General features: G+C 44.9%; 2 protein-coding genes across 2 annotated transcripts in view; one reads left to right on the forward strand and one right to left on the reverse strand.

The window, feature by feature from the left end:
* slkb (STE20-like kinase b) overlaps positions 1-9057 on the forward strand; it is a 25923-nt gene extending 16866 nt beyond the window's left edge. The window contains exons 13-18 of the mRNA XM_087842221.1: positions 1863-1992; positions 2734-2858; positions 4825-5016; positions 5096-5221; positions 5301-5414; positions 7194-9057. Of these exons, the coding sequence (XP_087698347.1) occupies positions 1863-1992; positions 2734-2858; positions 4825-5016; positions 5096-5221; positions 5301-5414; positions 7194-7340 (834 nt within the window). The 3' untranslated portion in view covers positions 7341-9057. The remainder of the gene's footprint in view (positions 1-1862; positions 1993-2733; positions 2859-4824; positions 5017-5095; positions 5222-5300; positions 5415-7193) is intronic.
* LOC102788542 (uncharacterized) overlaps positions 8647-22098 on the reverse strand; it is a 20451-nt gene continuing 6999 nt past the window's right edge. The window contains exons 10-53 of the mRNA XM_087842222.1: positions 21990-22070; positions 21852-21896; positions 21603-21761; positions 21384-21455; positions 21269-21313; positions 19803-19931; positions 19427-19717; positions 19293-19343; positions 19189-19215; positions 19083-19109; positions 18949-19011; positions 18764-18868; positions 18626-18688; positions 18464-18499; positions 18320-18373; positions 17789-17860; positions 17224-17286; positions 17072-17143; positions 16916-16942; positions 16795-16830; positions 16469-16504; positions 16261-16377; positions 16124-16177; positions 15936-16028; positions 15797-15847; positions 15609-15671; positions 15467-15526; positions 15338-15364; positions 15213-15263; positions 15039-15101; positions 14846-14893; positions 12809-12940; positions 12632-12727; positions 12409-12534; positions 12249-12332; positions 11902-12048; positions 11672-11812; positions 11383-11517; positions 11163-11300; positions 10644-10790; positions 10428-10562; positions 10273-10353; positions 10120-10173; positions 8647-9310 (exon numbers count right to left, since the gene is read on the reverse strand). Of these exons, the coding sequence (XP_087698348.1) occupies positions 9261-9310; positions 10120-10173; positions 10273-10353; positions 10428-10562; positions 10644-10790; positions 11163-11300; positions 11383-11517; positions 11672-11812; positions 11902-12048; positions 12249-12332; positions 12409-12534; positions 12632-12727; positions 12809-12940; positions 14846-14893; positions 15039-15101; positions 15213-15263; positions 15338-15364; positions 15467-15526; positions 15609-15671; positions 15797-15847; positions 15936-16028; positions 16124-16177; positions 16261-16377; positions 16469-16504; positions 16795-16830; positions 16916-16942; positions 17072-17143; positions 17224-17286; positions 17789-17860; positions 18320-18373; positions 18464-18499; positions 18626-18688; positions 18764-18868; positions 18949-19011; positions 19083-19109; positions 19189-19215; positions 19293-19343; positions 19427-19717; positions 19803-19931; positions 21269-21313; positions 21384-21455; positions 21603-21761; positions 21852-21896; positions 21990-22070 (3647 nt within the window). The 3' untranslated portion in view covers positions 8647-9260. The remainder of the gene's footprint in view (positions 9311-10119; positions 10174-10272; positions 10354-10427; positions 10563-10643; positions 10791-11162; positions 11301-11382; positions 11518-11671; positions 11813-11901; positions 12049-12248; positions 12333-12408; positions 12535-12631; positions 12728-12808; positions 12941-14845; positions 14894-15038; positions 15102-15212; positions 15264-15337; positions 15365-15466; positions 15527-15608; positions 15672-15796; positions 15848-15935; positions 16029-16123; positions 16178-16260; positions 16378-16468; positions 16505-16794; positions 16831-16915; positions 16943-17071; positions 17144-17223; positions 17287-17788; positions 17861-18319; positions 18374-18463; positions 18500-18625; positions 18689-18763; positions 18869-18948; positions 19012-19082; positions 19110-19188; positions 19216-19292; positions 19344-19426; positions 19718-19802; positions 19932-21268; positions 21314-21383; positions 21456-21602; positions 21762-21851; positions 21897-21989; positions 22071-22098) is intronic.

Here is a 22098-nt window from a genome sequence, read left to right on the forward strand (position 1 = left end):
TGAATCAACACGTGAACATCACCTGATGCTGCTGAAGTGAAGCAGAGCAAAGTTGCAGAGGTTTGATTAGAGACACAGCGTTTTGCAATTTTGCATAATTTTAAAAAGGAAAAGGAAAAAACGTCGGCCGACAGTAAACAACGGTAGACTTGTGCGTAACAAGCAAGCGAAGAATGCAGAAAACAGATTTTTAGACGGGAAACTGTTCATGAAGTACAGAGAGAGAGAGAGCTGTGCATGAAGTGTGATTTTTATCATGGTGGAAGCAAAACAGCAAAACTAAAAACCTGCAGCTCAGCGCAAAAAGGGCGTGAACACAAAGCTCGGACCCGCCGACGCATCAGAATCAGCGAGCTGTCGGCTTTCAGCCCCGACCGTGTCCGTGCCGTCGGTGAGAACGTCACATCTCACTGATTCTGATGTTTCGGCGGGTCGAGCTTTGTGTTTACGTCTTTGTGCAGAATCCGTGTTCCTGCTCTCATTTACTGTGTTAGCTGTTTGGTGGTTGTTGAAATGTTGTGAGGTTTAACCTGCGATTCTGGCGTTTCGGGCAAAATAATTAATATTAAAAAGTTGATTCAGGATTTTAATGAATCGATATCACGTTATCCAAGCTAGAATCGATTTTAATTGATAAATCGATAATCAAAACCACCCCTGGTGGAAAGGTCCAGTTTAGTGACTCCAGTTAGCAAAGCAGACAATCGTCAGGACGTCACAGCTCTGTCTTTCAGAGCAGGACGAAGTAGAGCTACTCGAAGTAACAGCAGAGAAACGAACTCTAACTGGAAACACGAAAAACTAGACTTCAGGGAAAAAACAGCTGGAGCTGATTATGTGATGTGCATGTAAAGTATCATACACAGGAAACGGCACTAACAAGCTCTTCTTTCATCTTGACTAGAATTAAAACTTCACATAATTATTTTTAGTTTGTTTTATTCGTTTAGAGCGAGCAAACTGAAACAAACACATGAAACAAAATCACTCATTGCTCAAAATGAAATGCAGTCTGCTGTGTTGATAAAGACATAAATACGTCTGCTCTGCCCACATGGAAAAGAAATAATAAAAACATATATGATTCAGTCATGAAAGTGGAACTTTCTCATTACTTTCATATATTTTGTTAGTAAGTATCCAAAACATACAAGTTTCATATAATTTTTCAAGGGATCTTATATCTGTTTTCACTCTTGTGTGCTTTTCATACAAGTTTCACACAGACAGATACAAACTTTATAAGATTTATATAGATCTTTACCATATGGGTGTTTTCTTTAAGAGCAGCTCATTTTCAAACATTTGGCTGTTGTGTGTCACCGTGCTGGAGTCAAAGATCATCTCCTCTCTGCTCACCGGGCCAAGTAGGTCAGATTAATGTGACAGGCAGGTGAAATGTCCTCTAAGGACAGCTGCAAGTGTCTGGTTCATCAGTTCAAACCACACTTAGCCTGTGACATACACACACACACGTGTGGTGTATTTATATCCTTGTGGGGACATCTCATTGACATAATGCTTTCCCTGGCCGCTGACCCTAACCATTAAAAATGACCCTGACCCTGACCATAACCTCATTGTAACCCTGACACTAAAATGCCTTCAAACTTGTGAGGCTCGAGGGCTGTTTGTCCCCACAAGTATAGTAAACCATCAATTTTTGGTCCCAATGAAGATGTTAATACCCGTCCACACACACACACACACACACACACACACACACACACACACACACACACACACACACACACACACACACTCACTGTCATGTGTGAATGTGAAGTTCCCTATTTAAGCGTTTGGATGATGATCACATGATCTGTGATTTGCTGACACCAATTCTAATCTGGCTCATCCAGGAACAGGAGTTTCTGCAGAAGCAGCAGCAGGATCTGGACAGCGCCCTGAAGAAGATCATCCAGCAGCACAAACACGAGCTCGCCACCATCGAGAGAGACTGCCTCAACCACAAGCAGCAGCTCCTCCGAGGTAAACGCTCGGAGACAGATCGCCATCTAAGGATGGACTTTAAAACTGAAAATCAGTTTTAGTCCAACGCGGTCTGCTTGTCTGAGTCATGTGCGCAGTGTTAAATTCGTCCCACCCGCAACAAATACTTCCTGTTTTATGATGATAAGCACAACTAAACGTAGTACTTAAACTTAACTAAGCAGATTACGTTTGAGTTCCCAGATGGTTTGGATTTCTGTGATAACTGCAGAAATCACTCGTATGGCTGAGCCTTCAAGGTCTCACTGCGACCCCCTCCCCCCCAAACAGTGTTTCTCTAGTTTTTATGACTGTTTATAAAATAAATAAAATAAACCCGACTCAACAAAGACGGTTCCTGCTGTGCCGACACTGTAAACACTCAGACTGATGTTAGCAGGTGTTTTCACCTCAGAATATAAAAGCTGAGGTTTCTGACCGTGACCCCCTCCAGTCGGAGCAAGGTGGACGGCTGCCCGTTGGCACAGACTGGCACTTAATCCCACGATTAATATTCCAGGAGCGGCACAAATAACACTTCTCAGAAATGCAGGTCACGGGAGGCTGCAGCTGCGCTTCAGGAGCTCAGAGCGAGCGCCGGCTGGCAGCAGAGGTCAAATGTGAACCGTCATTAGTAAAGTTGACGCTGAGGTCTGGAGCTGCTTATGTAGTGAAGACGTTCAGCCTGCGAATGCTTCCTCTGTGCTTCAGCTTTGTCTTTTGATCTGTGTCTGCGTGCAGCACGGGAGGCCGCCATGTGGGAGCTGGAAGAGCGCCATCTGCAGGAGAAACACCAGCTGCTCAAACAGCAGCTCAAAGACCAGTACTTCATGCAGAGGCATCAGCTGCTGAAGAGACACGAGAAGGTACGGCGCGGATGCTGCTGCTGGTTCAGTTTGTTAGGTGACCTCAGACGTGCACAGAGAAACATCGTCACGTTCTCCTGATTGAGTCACTTTTTAGTTATTTGATGTTTTTTCATTTAGGTCGAGAAGCTAAAGTGTTTGACTCGAGGTTTGTGTAAGAAAAACTGATGATTTAACACCGTTATTAGAATAAAGGAGGACAGATGCTTCCTGGGGCTCGTCAGGCTCGTCTTGTGGGGGTAACCTCCGCCTTCACTGGATGTTTGCACCAAACATGGAGGGTGGAGCCTGTCCAGCTGTCTTAGTGCGAGAGGCAGGGTCCCCAGTCTGTCACAGGGTTCACGCACACAGACAAACATTTGTACTTATGGGCAATTTAGAGTCACCAGTTAACCTAACCCCACTACCTCCACACACAAAGACCTCAGTCTGATGGTGGGATTGAAGGACCCTCGTGCCACTGTAACCACAGCCGGTCCTTCAGCTTCTTCTCGAACCCCGAGAGTTTTACTTCTACTTCCGATCCCGTTGATTCTCTTTTAGTCGGCACGAGATGCATTCAAGGTCAAATTGATTTGTATAGCACATTTCAAACAGCCGATGCTGCACAAAGTGCTTAACAATATAAAAATGGCTCCATCACCACGAGATTTGAGAGTCCGCGGGATGGACAGATGGATGAAGAGCGAGTCAGTTTAAGATTTCGGGGAAAGGCAACACTGCGCTCCCTTAGAGACTAAATCTCCAGCTTCTGAAATTCTGCTGAAGGTAGGGCTGCTCAATTAATCGAATTTTAATCTCGATTACGATCTGGGCTTTCAACGATCATTAAAAATGACGGAGCCGATTATTAGCCCCTCCCTCGTGCTTTACTCTGGCGCTGCTCCGTGTGGCAAATCGAGCGCACCTCTCTGCATTTCGAACACGTGTCACAACAATTAAGAGCAGCGGTCTCCAACCTTTTTTGCACCACGGACCGGTTTATGCCCGACAATATTTTCATGGACCGGCCTTTAAGGTGTCGCGGATAAATACAACAAAATAAAACTAGTACCGGTACCGAAAAAAAGAAGATTTATTCATAACACACGTGAAAAGACCCAGGAAAACCGAGTTAACGATAAAAACGCTGAAAACTACACATTTCACACCTGAGCCTAAACTCTCGCGGCCCGGTACCAAACGACTCACGGACCGGTACCGGTCCGAGGCCCGGGGGTTGGGGACTGCTGATTAAGAGGACCCGAGGGAAGCTCGGAAAGCTCAGCAGAAGTTATTTGGAGAGGAGAGTGACTGCTGTTGGTGAAAAGAGGTAAAAAAACTTGAGTGGTGTGGAAACATTATGGGTTCAGTCAGACGTGGATCAAGTAGACACAGTGTGTAAACTTTGCTACAGTGTCGTAGCTGCACCACAGAGCAACACTGCAAAGTTCACTAAACATAGATGTTTACATTTATTTCATATTTTTATATCAGTATTTGCACACTATTTTATATAATTTTTTTTACCATCTTAAAAGTCATTATTCAACACATTGTTATTGTTAAATAAATATCGTCAAATAATCGAGATCTCAGTGAAAATAATCGTGATTATCATTTTTACCATAATCGAGCAGCCCGAGCTGAAGGTCACAACAAAACTTCACAGACACCGAGTGGCTCTTCCCACTAAATCCAATGATTTCTAAACTCTGGCCTTTTGAACATCAAATCCTCGAACATCCTGTTCAGCTGTTAGAAGCTGAGTGAGTGTAGTGATTGTTCTTGAGCCAACTGCTCACGTCCTGCTGAACCTTTCATGACTTTATCCAGCCTGTTCCTCTCTTCTCTTTGTGCTTCCTGTCAAACCTTTTCAGCCAAAGATGCACAAAACTCTTTGTCGTCTTTCTCGTTGCTACTTTTGATCCTATCTGAATGAAAACCCTCATGAATATGTTTCACGTCGACCGCATTAACTTAACAGGAGATGGAGCAGATGCAGCGCTACAACCAGCGTCTGATCGAGGAGATGAAGAACAAGCAGACGCAGGAGAAAGCCCGACTGCCCAAGATCCAGCGCAGCGAAGCCAAAACCCGCATGGCCATGTTCAAGAAGAGCCTCCGCATCACCGGCGCCATCATCAGCCCCGAGCAGGAGAGGGAGAAGGTCAAACAGGTGAGCCACCGCCTTCAGCTCGGAGAGCGAAACGCTCCCTCAAAGAGTTCCCGCCTTTAGTCAATAATCGCGTCTCCAGTTCGCAGCTCAGGAAGAGAAGAGGCAGAAGAACGAGCGGCTGCACCAACAGCAGAAGCACGAAAACCAGATGAGAGACCTGCAGCTCCAGTGCGACGCCAACATCCGTGAGCTGCAGCAGCTGCAGGTCGGCGCCGTTAACCACGCCAAAGTCCCGTTTGATAAAAGACCGCGCTAAAGCAACGTAACTCTGTTTTGTGCTGCAGAACGAGAAGTGCCACCTGCTGATCGAACACGAGACCCAGAAGCTGAAGGAGCTGGACGAGGAGCACAGCCTGGAGCTGAAGGAGTGGAGGGAGAAACTGCGACCCAGGAAGAAGGTAACGCCCCTGAAACAAAAGGTTTTCTGGTGAACAGTTTGAACCTTCTGGAGCGGCGACATCACGGGCGATACGAGGAAAATCTAATATCGCAGTGTTTTATTTGGCTATATCCTGATTAGGGCTGCCACGATTACTCGACTAGTCACGATTACGTCGACTATTAAAATCGTTGACGACTGATTTAATAGTCGACGCGTCGTTTGAAGCTTTGTAAGATCCTGAAAGACGCAGGAATAAGTAGTAGGATTTAAGAGTGTAATAACGGACTGAAACAGAAGATGGCAGCACTGCATGTACAAGGATGCCAGCTGCCGTTAAACCCCGAAGAAGAAGAAGCTGTGTCCCAGAATTCATAGCGCAGCCCAGCTCAGTTTCCAACAATGGCGGCAGCTAGTTAGTTTTAATATTACTCTTATTATTCTTTCTGGGTCACAAAATAAACTTTTAACATATTTTCAGGCGAGAATGTAGCTGTGTAAACCTCAAATATCTGCTCAGTTTATCAAGACACCACATATTTTCAAAAGCGATCCGACGTTTTCGGAGACGTCTGTTAGCCACTAGCTCGATAGCTAGCCGGGGGCTAGGCTAACTAGAGCCGTGAGAACACCGGACTCCCGCAAATCGTTTTCAAACCCACCGCCGTCTTTCGCTACTCAGGTTAAACATGATATATAAGTCACTTAGATAACTTAAAAATGTTATTGTTTGTTTTTTTTTTTAGTATTTTATTTGTTCCTGAGTAAATCGGTTTGGCTGAGATTAAAGTTAAAGTTTTTACACAGCTGAATAAACGTCAAGCAGACAGCTGATTATCAGAAGTGTGAGATGCTCGAGAATTTACTCCGGTGTCCTGTTATATTTTAGATAGCAAGGAGTTTATTAAACTTCACCGAAACAATCTGCAAATTTCATTAAAACTTAATAAACTATCATCTTGTCTTTATTTTTAGTTAGCACATACCTTAAACACTTAAAGCTGTAAGCTAATGATAGTTATATAAGAGCAGATGCTGCTGGTGCAATAAGCTGTAGTTTTACGTCCAATGGATGATGATCTGATTAGTCGACTATCAAAATAATCGTTTGTGGCAGCCCTAATCCTGGTACGTGATATATGTCGCGATATGTTTTGAGCCCCAGTGCGTAAAAGGGCTCAGCTGCAGTTTAACCCTCCGTCCCACAATAACGTGGATTCAGACGTACTGAGCCGTTTCTCTGGCTGATAGCTGCTGCAGCTCGTTTCACAGCTGGTTTCTTTGGTGTGACGTTCACATGCTGAGTTTAAAACACTCATCATGTTGCAGTGCATGACTTTTCAGCCTCTGGAATAATTACTTGGCTCTGCTTTGTGGCAACAGTTTTACGCCATGCTTTTCAAATTATTGCATTTTGTTCGACATCTGAAATCCAAACGACTCCCGATCGCCATGTTTGTCCCTGTGTGGAAGGATAAACACGCATGCTCAGCTCGGTGCGCCGGGTAGAGCATTTTCTGGTTGGGAGAAACAAAACTCACAGTGAATTATGCGCAGACAGCTTAATATTTGCATGGCAACCTATACTCAATATTTACAATGACGTCATTTTAACCATCGTTCGTGGAAAAACTCGCAATACATCGATTCGATCTATCGCCGGCCCTACACGTCACGTCTAACAATGTGTTTTAGGAAGGATTTAAAGGTTGTATCACCTCAGTCAGGTGACCCCACAGTTTACCTGAGGCTCATTACACGAAGGAACCTGAAGCATTTCCATGTGTGTGCTCTTCAGGCGCTGGAGGAGGAGTTCGCCAGGAAGCTGCAGGAACAGGAAGTGTTCTTCAAGATGAGCGGCGAGTCGGAGTGCCTTAATCCCTCCACGCAGACCCGCATCTCCAAGTTCTATCCGATCCCCAGCGTCCAGTCCACCGGCTTCTAGAGGACACTGACGTCTGCACACACATGGACAAACGATCGGATGCGCCGACGGAGACGGTGAAGACTGAGCCGTGCTGCCTTTGACCTCTGACCTCTGACAGACTTTTCCTCTGTTTTCTATCAGGATGCATTTGAAGGAGAGTTCGTGTGAAGCGCTCAGTCCAACCTTCCTGAAGTATTTTTCTAAACAGTGCAGTGCCTGCAGAGTGTCTGCATTTAAATTCAATTAATTCCCAATTTTATTTGCTGCTCGACATTTTTCCCGTTTAGATTTTTGCACAAAGGAAATGATGAAAACTAGTTTTACCACTAAATCTGAATAAATAAGATCAGTAAGAATCACTTTTAAGTGATGATGAAGGAGAATGTATTGCAGATAAAAGAGGAGCCTCCTGTCGAAGGGCTGATGACGTTTGATGAACTCGTACATATCTGTGTTTGCTAGAACCTTAGCTCGTGATCTGATGCATGACTTTAATGCAGCGTTTAGGAACTTTTACTGCAGGTTTTTCTTCAGAATGCCTTCAGTCTTGAGCTCAAGACTATTAGTTGTTTAGGAACAAACCCCGTGAGGAGGGTGGAGACTGTTAGGAAGTCACTGTGGCGACAGTTGGAAAGCATTTACGCACCCGTCAGCTGGGTTATTTTCCTTGTTGTTGTCTGTAGGAATGATATTCAGGGATGAAGAAGGAATACAAACTGCAGTTTTTAAGACAAATAACCGGACGATGATGTGACGCGGCGATCTGATTTTATGGTTAGAGCGAGCTTCCCTTCAGAGTCATCTCCTCGTGTTGCTCTGGATTATTTCTGCTCTTGTTTTAAAACGTTTCCCCACAAACACGTCTGCACTTCTGTTTCACACAGATTTTCACGTTCTCGCCTGTTTCTCAAATTATTTTCTTCCACATTTAGTGTTCGTCTCTCCGCCACTATTGATTTATTGAAGGATGCTTTCACAGAGCTCTCTGCTCACCACCCGTCGTCCTCGGCAGGTTCGTTGATGGAGGCGCTTCACACAGGCACAGTGATACAAAGTGACTGCTGTATAAAATAGTCCCGAGGTGCACGAGGAGATGATCTTAACCAAGAGATCAGTCAAAGTCACATGACTCCATCACACCTCACATTTGCCTCGTCTGTATTTTTGCTGCCACATGCAGCTCAGCAGGTTCGGACTGTAACACTGTTTTAGCTACTAGCCTTAATGCTACAGACGTGGATACCCTGCATACCTGTTGCGACTGCCTTTGAAGGAATTCTGAAGCTTATTAACAGTTATCGAGGCGGTGCGACGGCTCTTTATTAAAAAATGCACAACATGAGCTTTTTGCAGTTTTTTTTATTATTATTATTAAATCTGATGTAATGTTATAAAAAAAATTGGACCTGACTGGTTTAGGCCATCTCCTCCTCTGATTGGTTCATTTGATCATCTCATCTTCTTTGATTGGCTGTTATTAGTTAGTCAAAGGTGTTTCATATCATATGTACAAAAAAACAAAACTCAGTGAAGGAGTGCTGTGCACCTTTTACAAAACGTCCTCAGCAGTTATTTATGTACGAAAGCTGATCGTCCACCACAAACAGTTACAAAATTCTGGTTCTTAACTTCTGAATGTTGATTATAAAAAACATCACATTTTATAACATGTATAGTTTTTAGAAGGCCTGTAATGCTGATTTTCATTTTCATGTAAATAAACTTTTCTCTCTAACGTTGTGCTGTTTCGTTCTTTACATGGATCCCAAGGCTTGAAACACAAACTCCAAAAAACATAAAATACTTGGTCTGATGAGTAAAACATGAAATGGTAAAGTTACCACAGATGACCTAATTCAATACGACGTCCCTGATTTCAACACATTTACAGTTAAAACACCAGCGAAACGCAGGAAACGACTTTCAGCAGCTCAGGCGTCAAACACCAGCATTCCTCTTCCTCCTTTTACTCGTCACTGCGAATTCTCCTGAAACAGAAAACCTTCAGTTTAGTTTTTTTACTGTAAAGTCACTGAAAGAAAATCGTTCCCACAAAAACATTTCAGTCAAAATTCTGCGTTTTTCACAGACTGTGGAAAGAAAAACAAAAACAGTTCTGGGTCTGAAAAAGGAATTCGTGTAGAGGTTTAAACGTCTGCTTGTCTAGCAAAAGGTCGCTGGCTTTATTCCAGCTGGAGACACAAATGCCTTTGAGGTTGAGTCAGGAAAGTCTGCTGACTCAAACATGAAGCGTGTTGAGCCTGCATTCTCTTAAACGACCAGCAGGGGCCGACTCGTCTAGCTGCAAACAATCAGCCTCCAGAGAAGAAAAGTTCAGCTACCACTGAAATGCCAAATAAGCAGCATTAAAAAGCATGTTTATGGCTTTTTGTTATTTTAGAGTACCAACCAGTGGCTGATGAAGGCTGAACATTTACAAACAGCTTATTGCTGCAGAAGCAAAGGTTCGCAGTAACGACTGCATTCAGTGAACATTGTTACCAGTTTGACAGTTTGTTACCCCGACGACGTGCCGAGTCCCGCCCTTTCTCAGACTCCTCCCTCACTGACAGCCGTCAGCTCGAGGCTTCATATCAGGGCTTTACTGCATTACCATGGTGCCTACGTCCTGTTTGCTCACTTTGATGAGCTGTTTAGTTGAGTTTAACTTTGCCAGTTTTGGTGAAGTAGCTACAGAAATGTTAACAACATCAGAAGAGTCTGGATGGATGAACAGCACAACAGGCCAGAGGAAAACCTTTAACTGTTCTTTTAAACTCCCACGAGCAACACTGACCTCTGTCCCCTTTTGGGCCTCCGTACGCGTCATGTCCAGGAAGGCCTTGCTCACCTGTGTCCACACACACAAAAAACACATCTTAAGATTATAAACCGACGCGTTAAATGTTCTGACACTACCAAAGAAGTCCACGATTTCCTTTTACTGCACCTCTCTCTCCTTTCAGTCCTGGAAATCCCCTCTCCCCCTTCTGGCCTGGTCTCCCAGGTGGTCCCACGATGGCTCCATGAGCTGTGGAGAACACACTCGGTGGTTAAAACACATCCACATTCTGCTGCACCATGCTGCTGCTATATGTCCTTTACTTTTTATATATTCCACTAAATCAGAAACGTTGGTGTCAGAACCAAACAGTCTGCTGTATCCGGGTGGACCCGGAGGTCCCGGTGGCCCCGGGAGTCCCTGGATGACACGTTCAGTGTCACGGAGGAGACCACGAGCTGCGACCGAGAAGAAGAGAAGTGTTAACCAGCAGTCCTTTCAGACGTGCTTTACTTTTGCCCGATAGGACAGTCACTCACATTTGATGTATTCCACCAGATCTGTGGCGTTACCATGGGAATCAAGCCAGTGGCTGTATCCTGGATGACCTGGGGGTCCTGGGGGCCCTGGAGGGCCTTGAAAGACATGTCTGTACTCCCTCATAATGTCCCGCACTACACCATGAGCTGCAGATCAAAGGAAACAGGGTGATACAAATGTCACAAATAAAGAGTGTTTAGCATTTAAAAAACGTCCAGCAGGGGGCAGCACCTCTGGATACAAAACAAAGCCTCACACATTAAACTAGCATCTTAAAGCATCCACAAATCCGCCAGTAGTATCACAGTGGACACACCATTGTTTTGGGCTGTCTGTATCTCCTGAGGTAGAGCAGCTCATCTACTAATCAAGTTGGTGGTTATTGGTTGGTGGCATTAAGTACTTTGAGTGATCAGAGTAGAAAAAAGTATATGAGAACAGTCCATTTACCATTTTATATACATAACCGTGCACTTCAGTGTCAGTTATAAAGGAAACCAAAGGTCAGGTTAACTTACATTTTAAGTATTCCACCACATCCATGACATTTTGTTGGGAACTAACCAATCGGGCCTCTCTAGGCATTCCTGGAGGTCCTGGAGGTCCTTGAACCACGCGCTCAGAGTTGCTCATGGCATCATCGAGCAGACCGTGGGCTGCATGATTTAAGAAAACGTGTTTAAACAGATTCAGTCTGAAGTTAATCGTATTTTTTTATAAAGCGTGACGGCCACCTACATTTGATGTAATCAGTTACTTTGAGAGCCATACTGGAGTAGTCGTCAGGCAAACCTGGCTCTCCCTTGTGTCCTGGGGGTCCAGGAGGACCTGGTGGACCAGGAATTCCAAACATGGCGGCACTCGCATCATCACCTGGAGGAAAACACAGCACAGTCTAAGTTCATTAAACTGTAGCTTCTCTACCCACGATTCTCTGTAACACTGATCACCATCTATTCCCCCCAAAGACGTGTAGAACCAAAGAATATCTGGATTTTAAATGGGCGAAGCATTGCTTTAAACTCACTTTTGATATATTCTTGTAGTTCAGCTTTGAGTGTGTCTCTGTTGAGATGGTCAGCTAAAGTAACCAACCCACTGATTGGTCCAGGGGGTCCCTCAGGTCCAGGGGGTCCAGGTGGGCCTGGAGGACCTTTGAAAGCAACATCTGTAGGAGGGCAGTGGAGAAGAAGCCCAACAGTGAGACGCAGTTTCTCTCTTTGAGAAGGTGGAGTGAAAGATTTCTGTCAAACTCACTTTGCAGGTAGTCACGAATGTCTGAGCTGATGTATTTAAAAAATCCAGGTGGTCCAGGTGGTCCTTCCGGGCCAGGTGGACCTTGTGAGCCAGGGATACCCGGGGGACCAGGAGGCCCCTGAGGGCCAACTAAAGTTTGATACCCATCTAGTTGGATAATATATTTATTGGATTAGTAATGCTACTAAATCACGGTGAACTTGAGGTATCTTAAAGTCGACCCACTCCGCTGGGTTCTGGCTGTGGGTCAACATTGAACAAGACCTGTTTGTTTCACCCAGACCAAAATGGTTTGGCCTCAAGGTCAACCATGTGGTCTAATTGCAGAGATTTGTGATGCTTCTTACCTGGTAAAAAGTTTCCAGGAAAACCAGGAGCTCCAGGTGGTCCGGGAGGTCCAGGAGGTCCAGGGACACCAAGCGCCTCCCTCTCTGCAGAGAGACCACAATTATAGTCAGACACAACAGAGGACCTTTTGTAGGTCGCCTGTAAGACTGTCACACCTACCAGACATCAAACTAAGGACACGTTCAGCCACCTCCTGTGTGTTAAAGCTGTAGCTGCCATAGCCTGGAGCTCCTGGAGGTCCCTGTGGACCCGGAGGACCAGCAATGTATCGCCTCACGTCCTCTCCTGGAAACAAATGATAGGATTCATCACTTTTGGATTCTCATGAAACAATTTTGTTTCTTTCATTGTAGCAGATGTTGACGGTGTAGCAGAGACTTACTCTGTAAGAGGCTGATGATGTCATTGAGAGAGACGGAGCCAGGTGGACCCGGAGGACCAGGAGGGCCTGGGGTCCCGTCATAACCTCTGCCTGAACCTGAAACAGCAACAGTTACGGACCTTCACTCACACGTCTTGTGTACCATCCCGTGGAGCATTATCATGTGATTGACCATACTGTGGATGTAGGCGATGACTCTGCTGGCGACATCATCAACCAGCCCGTCCACTGCATGTCCAGATGTGCCTGGTTCCCCCGGAGGCCCAGGAGGCCCAGGAGGTCCAACGAAGTACTCTCTGATGCCACCACCTGATGTCAAAGCACATTTATTCAACATTTTTATCCATATGTAGATACCGAGTTGAAATACCAGGTTCAAACATAGTTGCAAGCAGCGCAAGTACAATGAAAGCTACAAGCAGCCATGCAGTTCAGCAGGGCGCCATGTCCAAAGCGAGGCTGAAAGCACCTCCCAGTGTTCAGGTGATGCTCATGAGAGGCGACAAGTCCAAGATCGTGGATTGGAAGACGGAATCATGGCTCGGAAAATATTTAAACTCAAAGAATAACAAAGTGGACACATGACAACTGACAGCTGATGGTACAACTTTTCATGTCCTGGTCTTTAAAGAATTATTCTATAATTATTGCCGCATCCTTTTTAGTTGCAGGATGTTTTGTGTATATGTATAGTATATGTACCAAATTGGAATTTGACAAATACTTCCAATTTTCCCAACTTTGTGGCTGATTTATGCTAGCTGTGATGGATGAGGACATTAAAAAATGAAAAATCTAAACCCTAACATCTGCGAGGCTTGGCCCGAAGATCATCTATCCCAGTTTTATCCCAACTGTGACCTTTGAATTTTTCTTTAATCCCGAATTTCATTTCATTGGATGCTTTAAAATCAACACGATCCAAAGATTCCAAGTTTCGTCATTTTATATAAAGCAGTTCAAAATTACATGCATAAACACAAGTCCAATTCTAGCCCATAGGTGGCGCTGGAGTGCTTGAGGCGCAGATGTGAAGCTTGGTGGAAAAAACACACACGAAAAAACAAACTCAGGCATTTTTTGCCAAATTTGTTAATGTTTTAGTGTCTGCCATGGACTCCAGGGGGAGCTTCAAAGAAGAAGAATTTGATGGAGATGTATAAGAAAAGGGAGAAGCAGCGTGCCTGCGCAGCTTTACCAGTGCACAGCTTACTCTTAAGGAATTCTGCAATGCACGGGGTCAAACCAAGTGATCCAGATCCAGGACAATCTCCTCCAGGTGGACCGGGCGGTCCAGGTAGGCCTGGGGGGCAATGATTGAGCAAGCTACCTGAATTAATGAATTCCCAGAATGTCATTTACATGCAGACAATAAGCTCAAATATCAGTTTTAAAATATTTGCTAATGACAAGAACATCTACATCTTCAAACGCTGGCCGAGCAGCGACACCGACTTCTATACAGCCACAAGTTGTATAGTGTGCTGAACACTTTACAACCAGGAGTCGCCCCCTGTTGGTTGTTCAAAGGAAAGCATGTTTGAAACAGTTTAAGTAACATTTCTAATAATCTAACGCTGTCAAACTCACACTGGAAAGGCTTTAAAGAAAGAAAACGGATCAAACTAGATACAGAGCAACTAATGCCCGAGGGTTCTGAAAATTTGGGTAATCAGGCCTCTGGCAGCCGCCAGCTCGAAGCCAACCGGGAGGCGGGAAAGCGGTGTTCCTCCCGGCTGTAGTAGGTCTCAACCTCCCGTTAGCTTCGAGCTAGTGGGTGTCAGATCTCCGAAAACGTCGGAGCACTTTTGCAAATATGTGATGTCTTGTAAACCGAGCAGGTATCTGACGTTTACACAACTACATTCACACCTCAAAATATCTTAAAAGTGTATTTTGTGACCCAGAAAGAGTAATATTACAACTAAGTAGCTGCCGCCATTGTTGGAATTGCGAGATCTCGCAAAAGTTTTGCGAGATCCCGAGTTTGGTTTGCGAGATCTCGCAAAAGTTTTGCGAAATCTCGCAAAAGTCCGTCTTAATTTTTTTGTCTCCCATGTCCCCTGCGGGGCTCCGTAGAGACGAATAGGTTGTAAATGAGGGCTTTCCTTTAGTTATTTTACATCACACTGGGACAAATTACTTCCAATAATGTAAAACTGTGAGACTTTAAAGATGCATCACAGATATAGCATATGTAGGGGATGACTTTACCTGTGGAGACTCCTGGAATTCCTGGAGGTCCTGGATCTCCCGTATCACCTGTGAAAGGAAACATAAATCAAATTAAAGTAAATTAGAGGCTTCTGAGTTGGAAGCACACGGACAGAAAGAAGAACCAATGTGCAAACATAAAAAGAGAATAATATCGGAAAGCTCAATAAGCTCAGAAATGATTTGAATTCACCTTTAGGTCCCGGTGGCCCGTCTGGACCTGGTGGGCCTTGAGTTCCAGGCTGACCTGGGAAACCTGCAATGAAAACCATTCATATCCAATCATAGCTTGACTGTTTGTTACTGACTCCAGAAATACATCAGGGGCACCTGAACACATTGAGACAGTAAAACGTTCCTGACATACCAACACCTGGGTCTCCGGGGCTTCCTGGAAGGCCTGGTTGTCCTGGTTCACCTGGAATAGCCACCATTACATTTAGACTGTCTGTGAAAACCTGGAGTTTCTAAAGTACGACGCAGTTTCCTCACCTTGGTACCCTTGTGGTCCTGGGTCACCTAAGATGAAAGAATGATAAAAAAACATTCAAACTTCAACACTGGCCAGTTAATTTTCAAAAATGTTCAATCATCAATATTCATCTGGTCCTCTGCACCTACCCTGTGAGCCTTGCTGCCCCGGGGGTCCTGGAGGTCCGGGTGGTCCAGCAAAGAAGGTTTCTGAGATACAAAGTAAACTAAATGCCAGGCAAAGACACCAGAGGACAGTGTGTTTGTGTGAAATTAGTTTTCTTTTACCAACCTGATGTCGGCACAAAGCTCCCAGGTGCTCCGTTCTCGCCTGGAGGTCCAGGTTCGCCGATACCTGTGAGGACACAGATCGGCTTAAGATGGAGAAAAGCTGTTTTATTCTGATGCTGCCAAAATCATCTTTTATGCTGATGATCTATTTATTTATCTTTGTGCCCGTGGAAAAGAATACTTATTTACCTGGCTCTCCAGGAGGACCTCTGGGTCCTGGGGGACCCTGTGTAGACTCACCTGAATGAAAGTAACATTTGTATAATCGCGAGTTTAATTTAAGCCACACTGTTTGAAATATTTGTGTTACATATAGCTCTAAACGTACCAGGAGGACCCTGAGGACCCTGAGGACCAGGTACTCCAGGAGGTCCTGGAGGTCCTTGTGGACCACGAGATCCAACCACTGAGGAAGTGTCCGCTAGGTAAGAAAACACCGAGGACATATTAATATAATATGTTTTTTCTGAAACCAGTAGTGGATTTGGTGAAACTAAAGCGTTCTGTACCGCTCACCTGGCTCCCCCTTCTGCCCCCTCTCTCCCTTTTCTCCTCGCTCTCCCTTAGATCCTAAATGATTTTATCACAGGAAAAAAATCAGTCTTTTTTTATTCCATCCAGATGCTTCGCATTGGACAAGATGGCAGATTTACCTGGTTGTCCTGGGATGCCAGCAGGGCCAATTGGACCCGACAGACCAGGTGATCCAGCGGGACCTGGAGGTCCAGCTGGTCCTGGAGGTCCAGGGATGGCCACAGTATCAGAGCCAACTATACACAAAAAGAAGATAAACCAAAACCAAGTAAAGCTTTACAAAAATGAACGACATGTAGCGAGTATAACAAATCCTGCTGTTCTTACCTGGAGAAACGACTTTACCAGGTGTTCCTGGTTCACCTGGAACACAGCGTTAGGTTTCATCAAGCACCTATGCAGTCTAGACATATATCAACGCCTCCACCAGCTTTTGAGAAAACCACTCTTTAGTGTTTCATAAATCTTAATAACTAACAGTATTTATTAATTTCTTTGAGTTTTTTAGGGGAACTTTGGCTCCAGTTTTATTCATTAGCGTAGCCTCATATGCTTTAAGGTTAAGAGCTCAAGATCTTCTGCCCTGTTGGTCCAAACCTTTTTCATTTTCATAGGAAATAAATAAACTGACTAGAAAGAAAAGACGACCTCACCTTTACCACCAGGCTGGCCTGGGATTCCTGCAATACCTGTACAACAGATCACAAAAGCAAAACATGATCATTTAAATATGTACATTTGAATCTATACCTTAGTTTTTGGATATTGTCATACCTGGGGGTCCCTGCAACCCAGGGGGGCCTGAGGAAAAAAGTGTTATTGTAAGGCGTGAGAGAGATTGAGGTTTTTATTTCAGGTTAGTCAGATAACATTAAACCGAACATGTAACCAGTAGCAGCATTGGACTTTTAGTGGACAGGCATTTGATACCTGGGGGACCGGCATCTCCAGGAACTCCATGTGGTCCTCTGACACCAGGAAGTCCAACTGAACCTGGGTCACCTACAGTTTATACACAGATGTTTTATACCATTTACAACACTGTGTTCTGTAGTTATTCAGTGTTTGTCCAAACTTCTCACCTGCAATTCCTTTAGATCCCTTTAATCCTGAAGGTCCTTGAGGTCCAGGCTGTCCGGGTTCACCTAAAAATAAAGGGTTGAGGTTTGAAGATGACATTTTTAAGTCTCACTAGTTATTTCTTGCTTCGTCTTGTAATAGAATAACCTCAACCCAACATACATATGTACTGCTAGCTTGCAGTGGCTGACAACGTGGCGCGTCCTTACACACTTTGGTAACTTTTAGCTCTACAAGCCAAACATGGTGGTGGGCAAAATATCAGCATTCAAAATGACTGTATTCTTAGTTATTGTTAAAGATGCAGAGTCTGGGTGGGGCTAAAATCTAAAACTAAACTGCCCCCTTCTGCAGACAGAGTCTTTTTACCCTTTAGCTGTAAAAGGTTGATGGGATAGTCAGCCTGCCAGCAGGCGGGCATTATGGAAACCAGAGTTTATGAACATCCTGGTGACCTTGACCTCAATGTCAGAGGTCAATGTGTCTGAAAATCGTAGGATTTTCAAATATTTAATATTATTTGACTGCGTGGCCTGTTGTGGATCATAGACGTGTGCTGAGACACACCTGCCGGTCCACGTGGTCCCCTCTCTCCGTGGTCTCCTTTGATTCCCGGCAGCCCAGATGTTCCTCGGTCCCCTGCGTCACAGACAGTGGAGAACGGTGGGGTGATCAGAGAGTGGAAAAGCTTATCCGTTAAGCAACTCAATGCATTTAGGTACATGGACATGGTTGAGATGAGCTGCTGAAGATCAAACAGAGCACCAGGCTGCTGGTGGTGATGTAGCCGTGTGGGGATATTTTCTGGGCACCTTAGTGCCAGCTGAGCTCGCCACAGTGTAGCTGAGTATTGTTACTGAGCCTTTATGACCATAGCATAGCAACTGCATGGTGCTATCACCTTAACATGAACGTGTTAGTGAGACAAAGGATTTAAGCAGCAAAACGGAGTCCAACCAGGTATGAGCAAGGTGTATCTAATAAAGTGGCCACTGAATGTACACATGGTCTATGGATTTTGGGTAATATTGTCCCAACACACTTACAAGTGTCAGCAGTTTATACACAAGTCTAAAAAACCGAAGAGAAAGCGTCTACCTTTGGTTCCTGGAAGCCCCGCCTCCCCCTGGAATCCCTTTGATCCAGGAGCACCTGGATACATTTTGACAGATTTAATGAAGAAAAGACCGTTGGTCGATACAAATCAACACTTTTAATATAGACGTGAAACTGAGTCTTTACCAGGACTTCCTGCGGCACCCGGCTCTCCTGTGGCACCTAAAGCAGACAAGAAAAACATGCTTATAGCTGCTAATTAGCATTTAACCTAAAACCTGCTAAATAACATTTTTGAGTCTTTGAATCTAAACTAATCTGGTCTGATCATCACAAGCTTAACTTTACCTTTTGGACCCGCAGGTCCAGCAATACCAGCGGGACCCGGTCGTCCTGGCTCACCCTGGAATCCTTTCAAAGCCAAAATACAATCAATAAATCCTCTCATGTATTTACTCGCTGACTTACTTGTGTATAGTTTCAAACCTCTGTCTCCTTTGGCTCCAAAGCCAGGTGATCCAGGTTCTCCTCGGGGGCCCACCGGTCCTTCCCGACCCCTCTGACCTTGTGGTCCCTCAGCACCTGGTTCACCTGGGCAAAAAAGAGGAGGAGTCAGGGTTTTTTTCTTTTAGTGTTGTCTTTACAAAGATTATTTAAAAATATATATATACCTGCACTTCCCTTTGGTCCCCTTGTTCCCTCCAAACCTGGGTGCCCGATCTGCCCAGGAAGACCTAAAGCAGACATCAAAGAAGAAGTTTGTCGGCTCAGCGAGGAGGAAACAAACATTAGTTCTGAGGCTTACCTGGAGGGCCAGACGTTCCTATATCACCTGCAACAAAACAAGCGTCAGCAGCTAGTTCCACATATTACACCGCATGTTATTATGTGTACCTAGAAGTACTCCTCACCTTTTTGTCCTAATGGCCCTGGGTCACCTGTAATGCAGAAGCCAAGACGATCAATACAAACAAAATGTGAATTTCTAAATGATTTTAAATGATTTCAAACACACCTTTAGGTCCCGGCTCTCCTCTCTCTCCTTTCAGTGAGTATGCCAGAGTTTCTAAACCCAAATAAAGTTTTCAGTATTTGTTAAATGTCCAGAAATGGTTGAAGACAGCTGATCGGTGCGTTACATTTTCACACCTCTTACAGATCCCGAGTGGAGCTCATCCCTGACCAGCTGCTGTATGAGTCTTTCCAGGGCGGCCCTGTCCTGGACCAGGCTGTTTCCCGTGCCTCCGCCCGTGCCACCACCATCCAGGTTGAGCCCGTTGTCGGAGTGGATGAGGGTTGAAGCGGCGTTCTTCTCGATGTATGTGGATTCCACCCGCTCGGAGATTTTGTTGCCAGAAGACATCAAGTGACTGACTGACGCAGATCTGGTCATGGCTTCCAGAGCGTCCACGCGGCCTTTCAGGCGTCTGACTTCTTCACCTGTGAGACAAGACGCAGGCTGGCAGGTAAACCTGTGCAGATCACTCTCACAGACCCCTGTGATGGTGAAGTCTTTCCATCTTACCCAAAGCAATGAGTCCAAAAAGGACACTGAAGAGGAGCAACAGGCTGAGCAGAAGGCCCAGGAGCCACTTCCACCAGCTGCAGCAGCTGCAGCCAAAACTGGACTGTTTCATGTCTTTTATATGGATGTCTGAGAAATAAACAGATTTGTGTTGTTTAGTCATATCGATCTATTTTTACATACAAGATAAAAATAAACCTGCATTAATTTTAATGGCCAGCAGGGGGCGACTGTTGCAAAAATGAGCCAGATTTTTACAAAAGTCCGGTTTCATGATTTCAATTCAATTCAAATCAGTTTTATTTATACAGAAACAAATCACAACAACAGTCGCCTCAAGGTGCTTTATATTGCAAGGTAGACCCTACAATCATACAATCATACAGCCCCGATCAAAAGGTTCCAAGTAGAGCTTCAACGTGCAACAAGAGGAAATGGGAGAGAGAAAAAAATGGTTTTTTTGAGCCATTTATTGAAAACAGCGCTTAAACTGAAACAGGCTGTTTTACACCTCCAAAAAACCTGTAAACCCCCCAAAACAGAAATCAAACATGAACTCAGTCATGAGCAGCTCCACTGTTATTGATGATCACCTCAAACATTCGTTGCAGCATGCTTGATTCAAGCGTTTCCATGAGGTGAGGGGGAACAGACGGCTGCACAAACACATCTACTGTCTGGAACGGTTGTGCATTTCTGTAAACTTCCCCTGCCATCCATCCTGAAAGTTCTCAGTTGGATTTAGATCAGGGGAACACGTAGGATGGTCCAAGAGAGTGATTCTCCTGGAAGAAGTCCTGTGGGCACCGTGACCCTGCTCCTGCTGTTCAACAACCCGACCACGTTCTAAAAGCTAACGTTTGTTTGGCTTTGCCATGAGAAGGTCATGGCAGTGTGACTACCTGACCGAAAATGACAACGAATCCACATTTTGCAACAGACTGTTTCAGTTTAAATTGCTCAGAAAATGTTTTGCGTCACTCCCATTTCTTCTTGTTGGATGTTGAAGCTGGAACCTTGTTAAGATCCAACCGTGCAAAATATGATTTTTTTCTCATTTTTCAAGTGGTCCCCGTTGGTGACAGCAGGAAGGAAAAACTCCCTTTTAAGAGGAAGAAACCTCAACCAGGCTCAGGGAGGGGCGGGGCCATCTGCTGCAACCGTTTGAGGTGAGGGTAGAAAGACAGGACAAAGATTTGCTAACATGCGAGCGTGATTCCTGCGAGTCTGAGAGTCTGCAGGCTGCTGCTCACAACGTTAAAGCTACTGTTTAGTTGATACGTTTTTTCCTTTTGGTTTATTTACTAAAACATAATTAATCAACTTCAGATGGACTAGGAGACTCCACACAGACCCAGGCTAGCAGTTCCCAGTGCACACGTAAAGTGTTTCGCTTTGTAGCTAACAGCTGACGATGTGTGGGTAACATCACACCCTGCAGGAGTTTATTAAGACTGTTGACATACCTGCATAGGTGGCTTTGTCTTTCGTCCCAGCTTTCAGGGTCGAAGCTGCGGCAGAAACAGAGATGACATTAATAAGTGCAAACCAGTCGTATAACCTGTGTGACAGTTATCCTACATTCTGTTGCTCTGTCCACGGTGCTGAAGGATTTCAGTTTCTCAGTCTTCAGGGTGTCATCAGAGAACAAAGCTGCAACACAACAATGACACCTGATCAAGAATTAGATCTTCAGGACCGTTAAAATAATAATATATCTACAAAAGCCAAACACAGCTGTGCTTTAGACCTTCAAATTTCACTCCAAATAATAAAGCTCAGATTTTTAGTTTGTGTTACCGGGTAAACTGGCAGGTGCAGCAGACATGAACTGCTTCCCGGTGTCTTTGGCCACGACGAGCCGCTCTGTCGGCTTGATCGGAGCTTTCTCCTTCTCCGTGAGCACAAACTTAAAGTCTTTCCCCGAGCCCTCGTCACCGGTGGGGCTGCTGGGTCTCACTGTCAGACACAGACAGCGAGATAAAGATTAAATATCTTAAATCTTTTTCACAGCCAGCAGCTGGAGCGTCATATTCATCACGTCCTCACCGGCGGCTGTGCTCGTCCCAGACACGTTCTTCTGCACGCCGTAAACTGTGAGGAGACAAGGAGGGCAAAGCTGTGAGCTGATGTGTTCGGGTGCTTTTCAGTGTCATGTGCACGTCTAGGAGGTGAAGTGGGACAGACCTATGTGTGTGTTGGCTGCAGTGGGAGAAAAGGCAGTGGGAGTGGGAGTGGTCAGGTTATTCTGCACGCCGTACACTGGAGCTGAAACAGAGTCAAACAGCGTCGTTAT

Source organism: Neolamprologus brichardi, chromosome 6 (genome assembly GCF_056152115.1).
Source record: "Neolamprologus brichardi isolate AB-2024 chromosome 6, ASM5615211v1, whole genome shotgun sequence".
Classification (NCBI taxonomy): Eukaryota; Metazoa; Chordata; class Actinopteri; order Cichliformes; family Cichlidae; genus Neolamprologus; species Neolamprologus brichardi.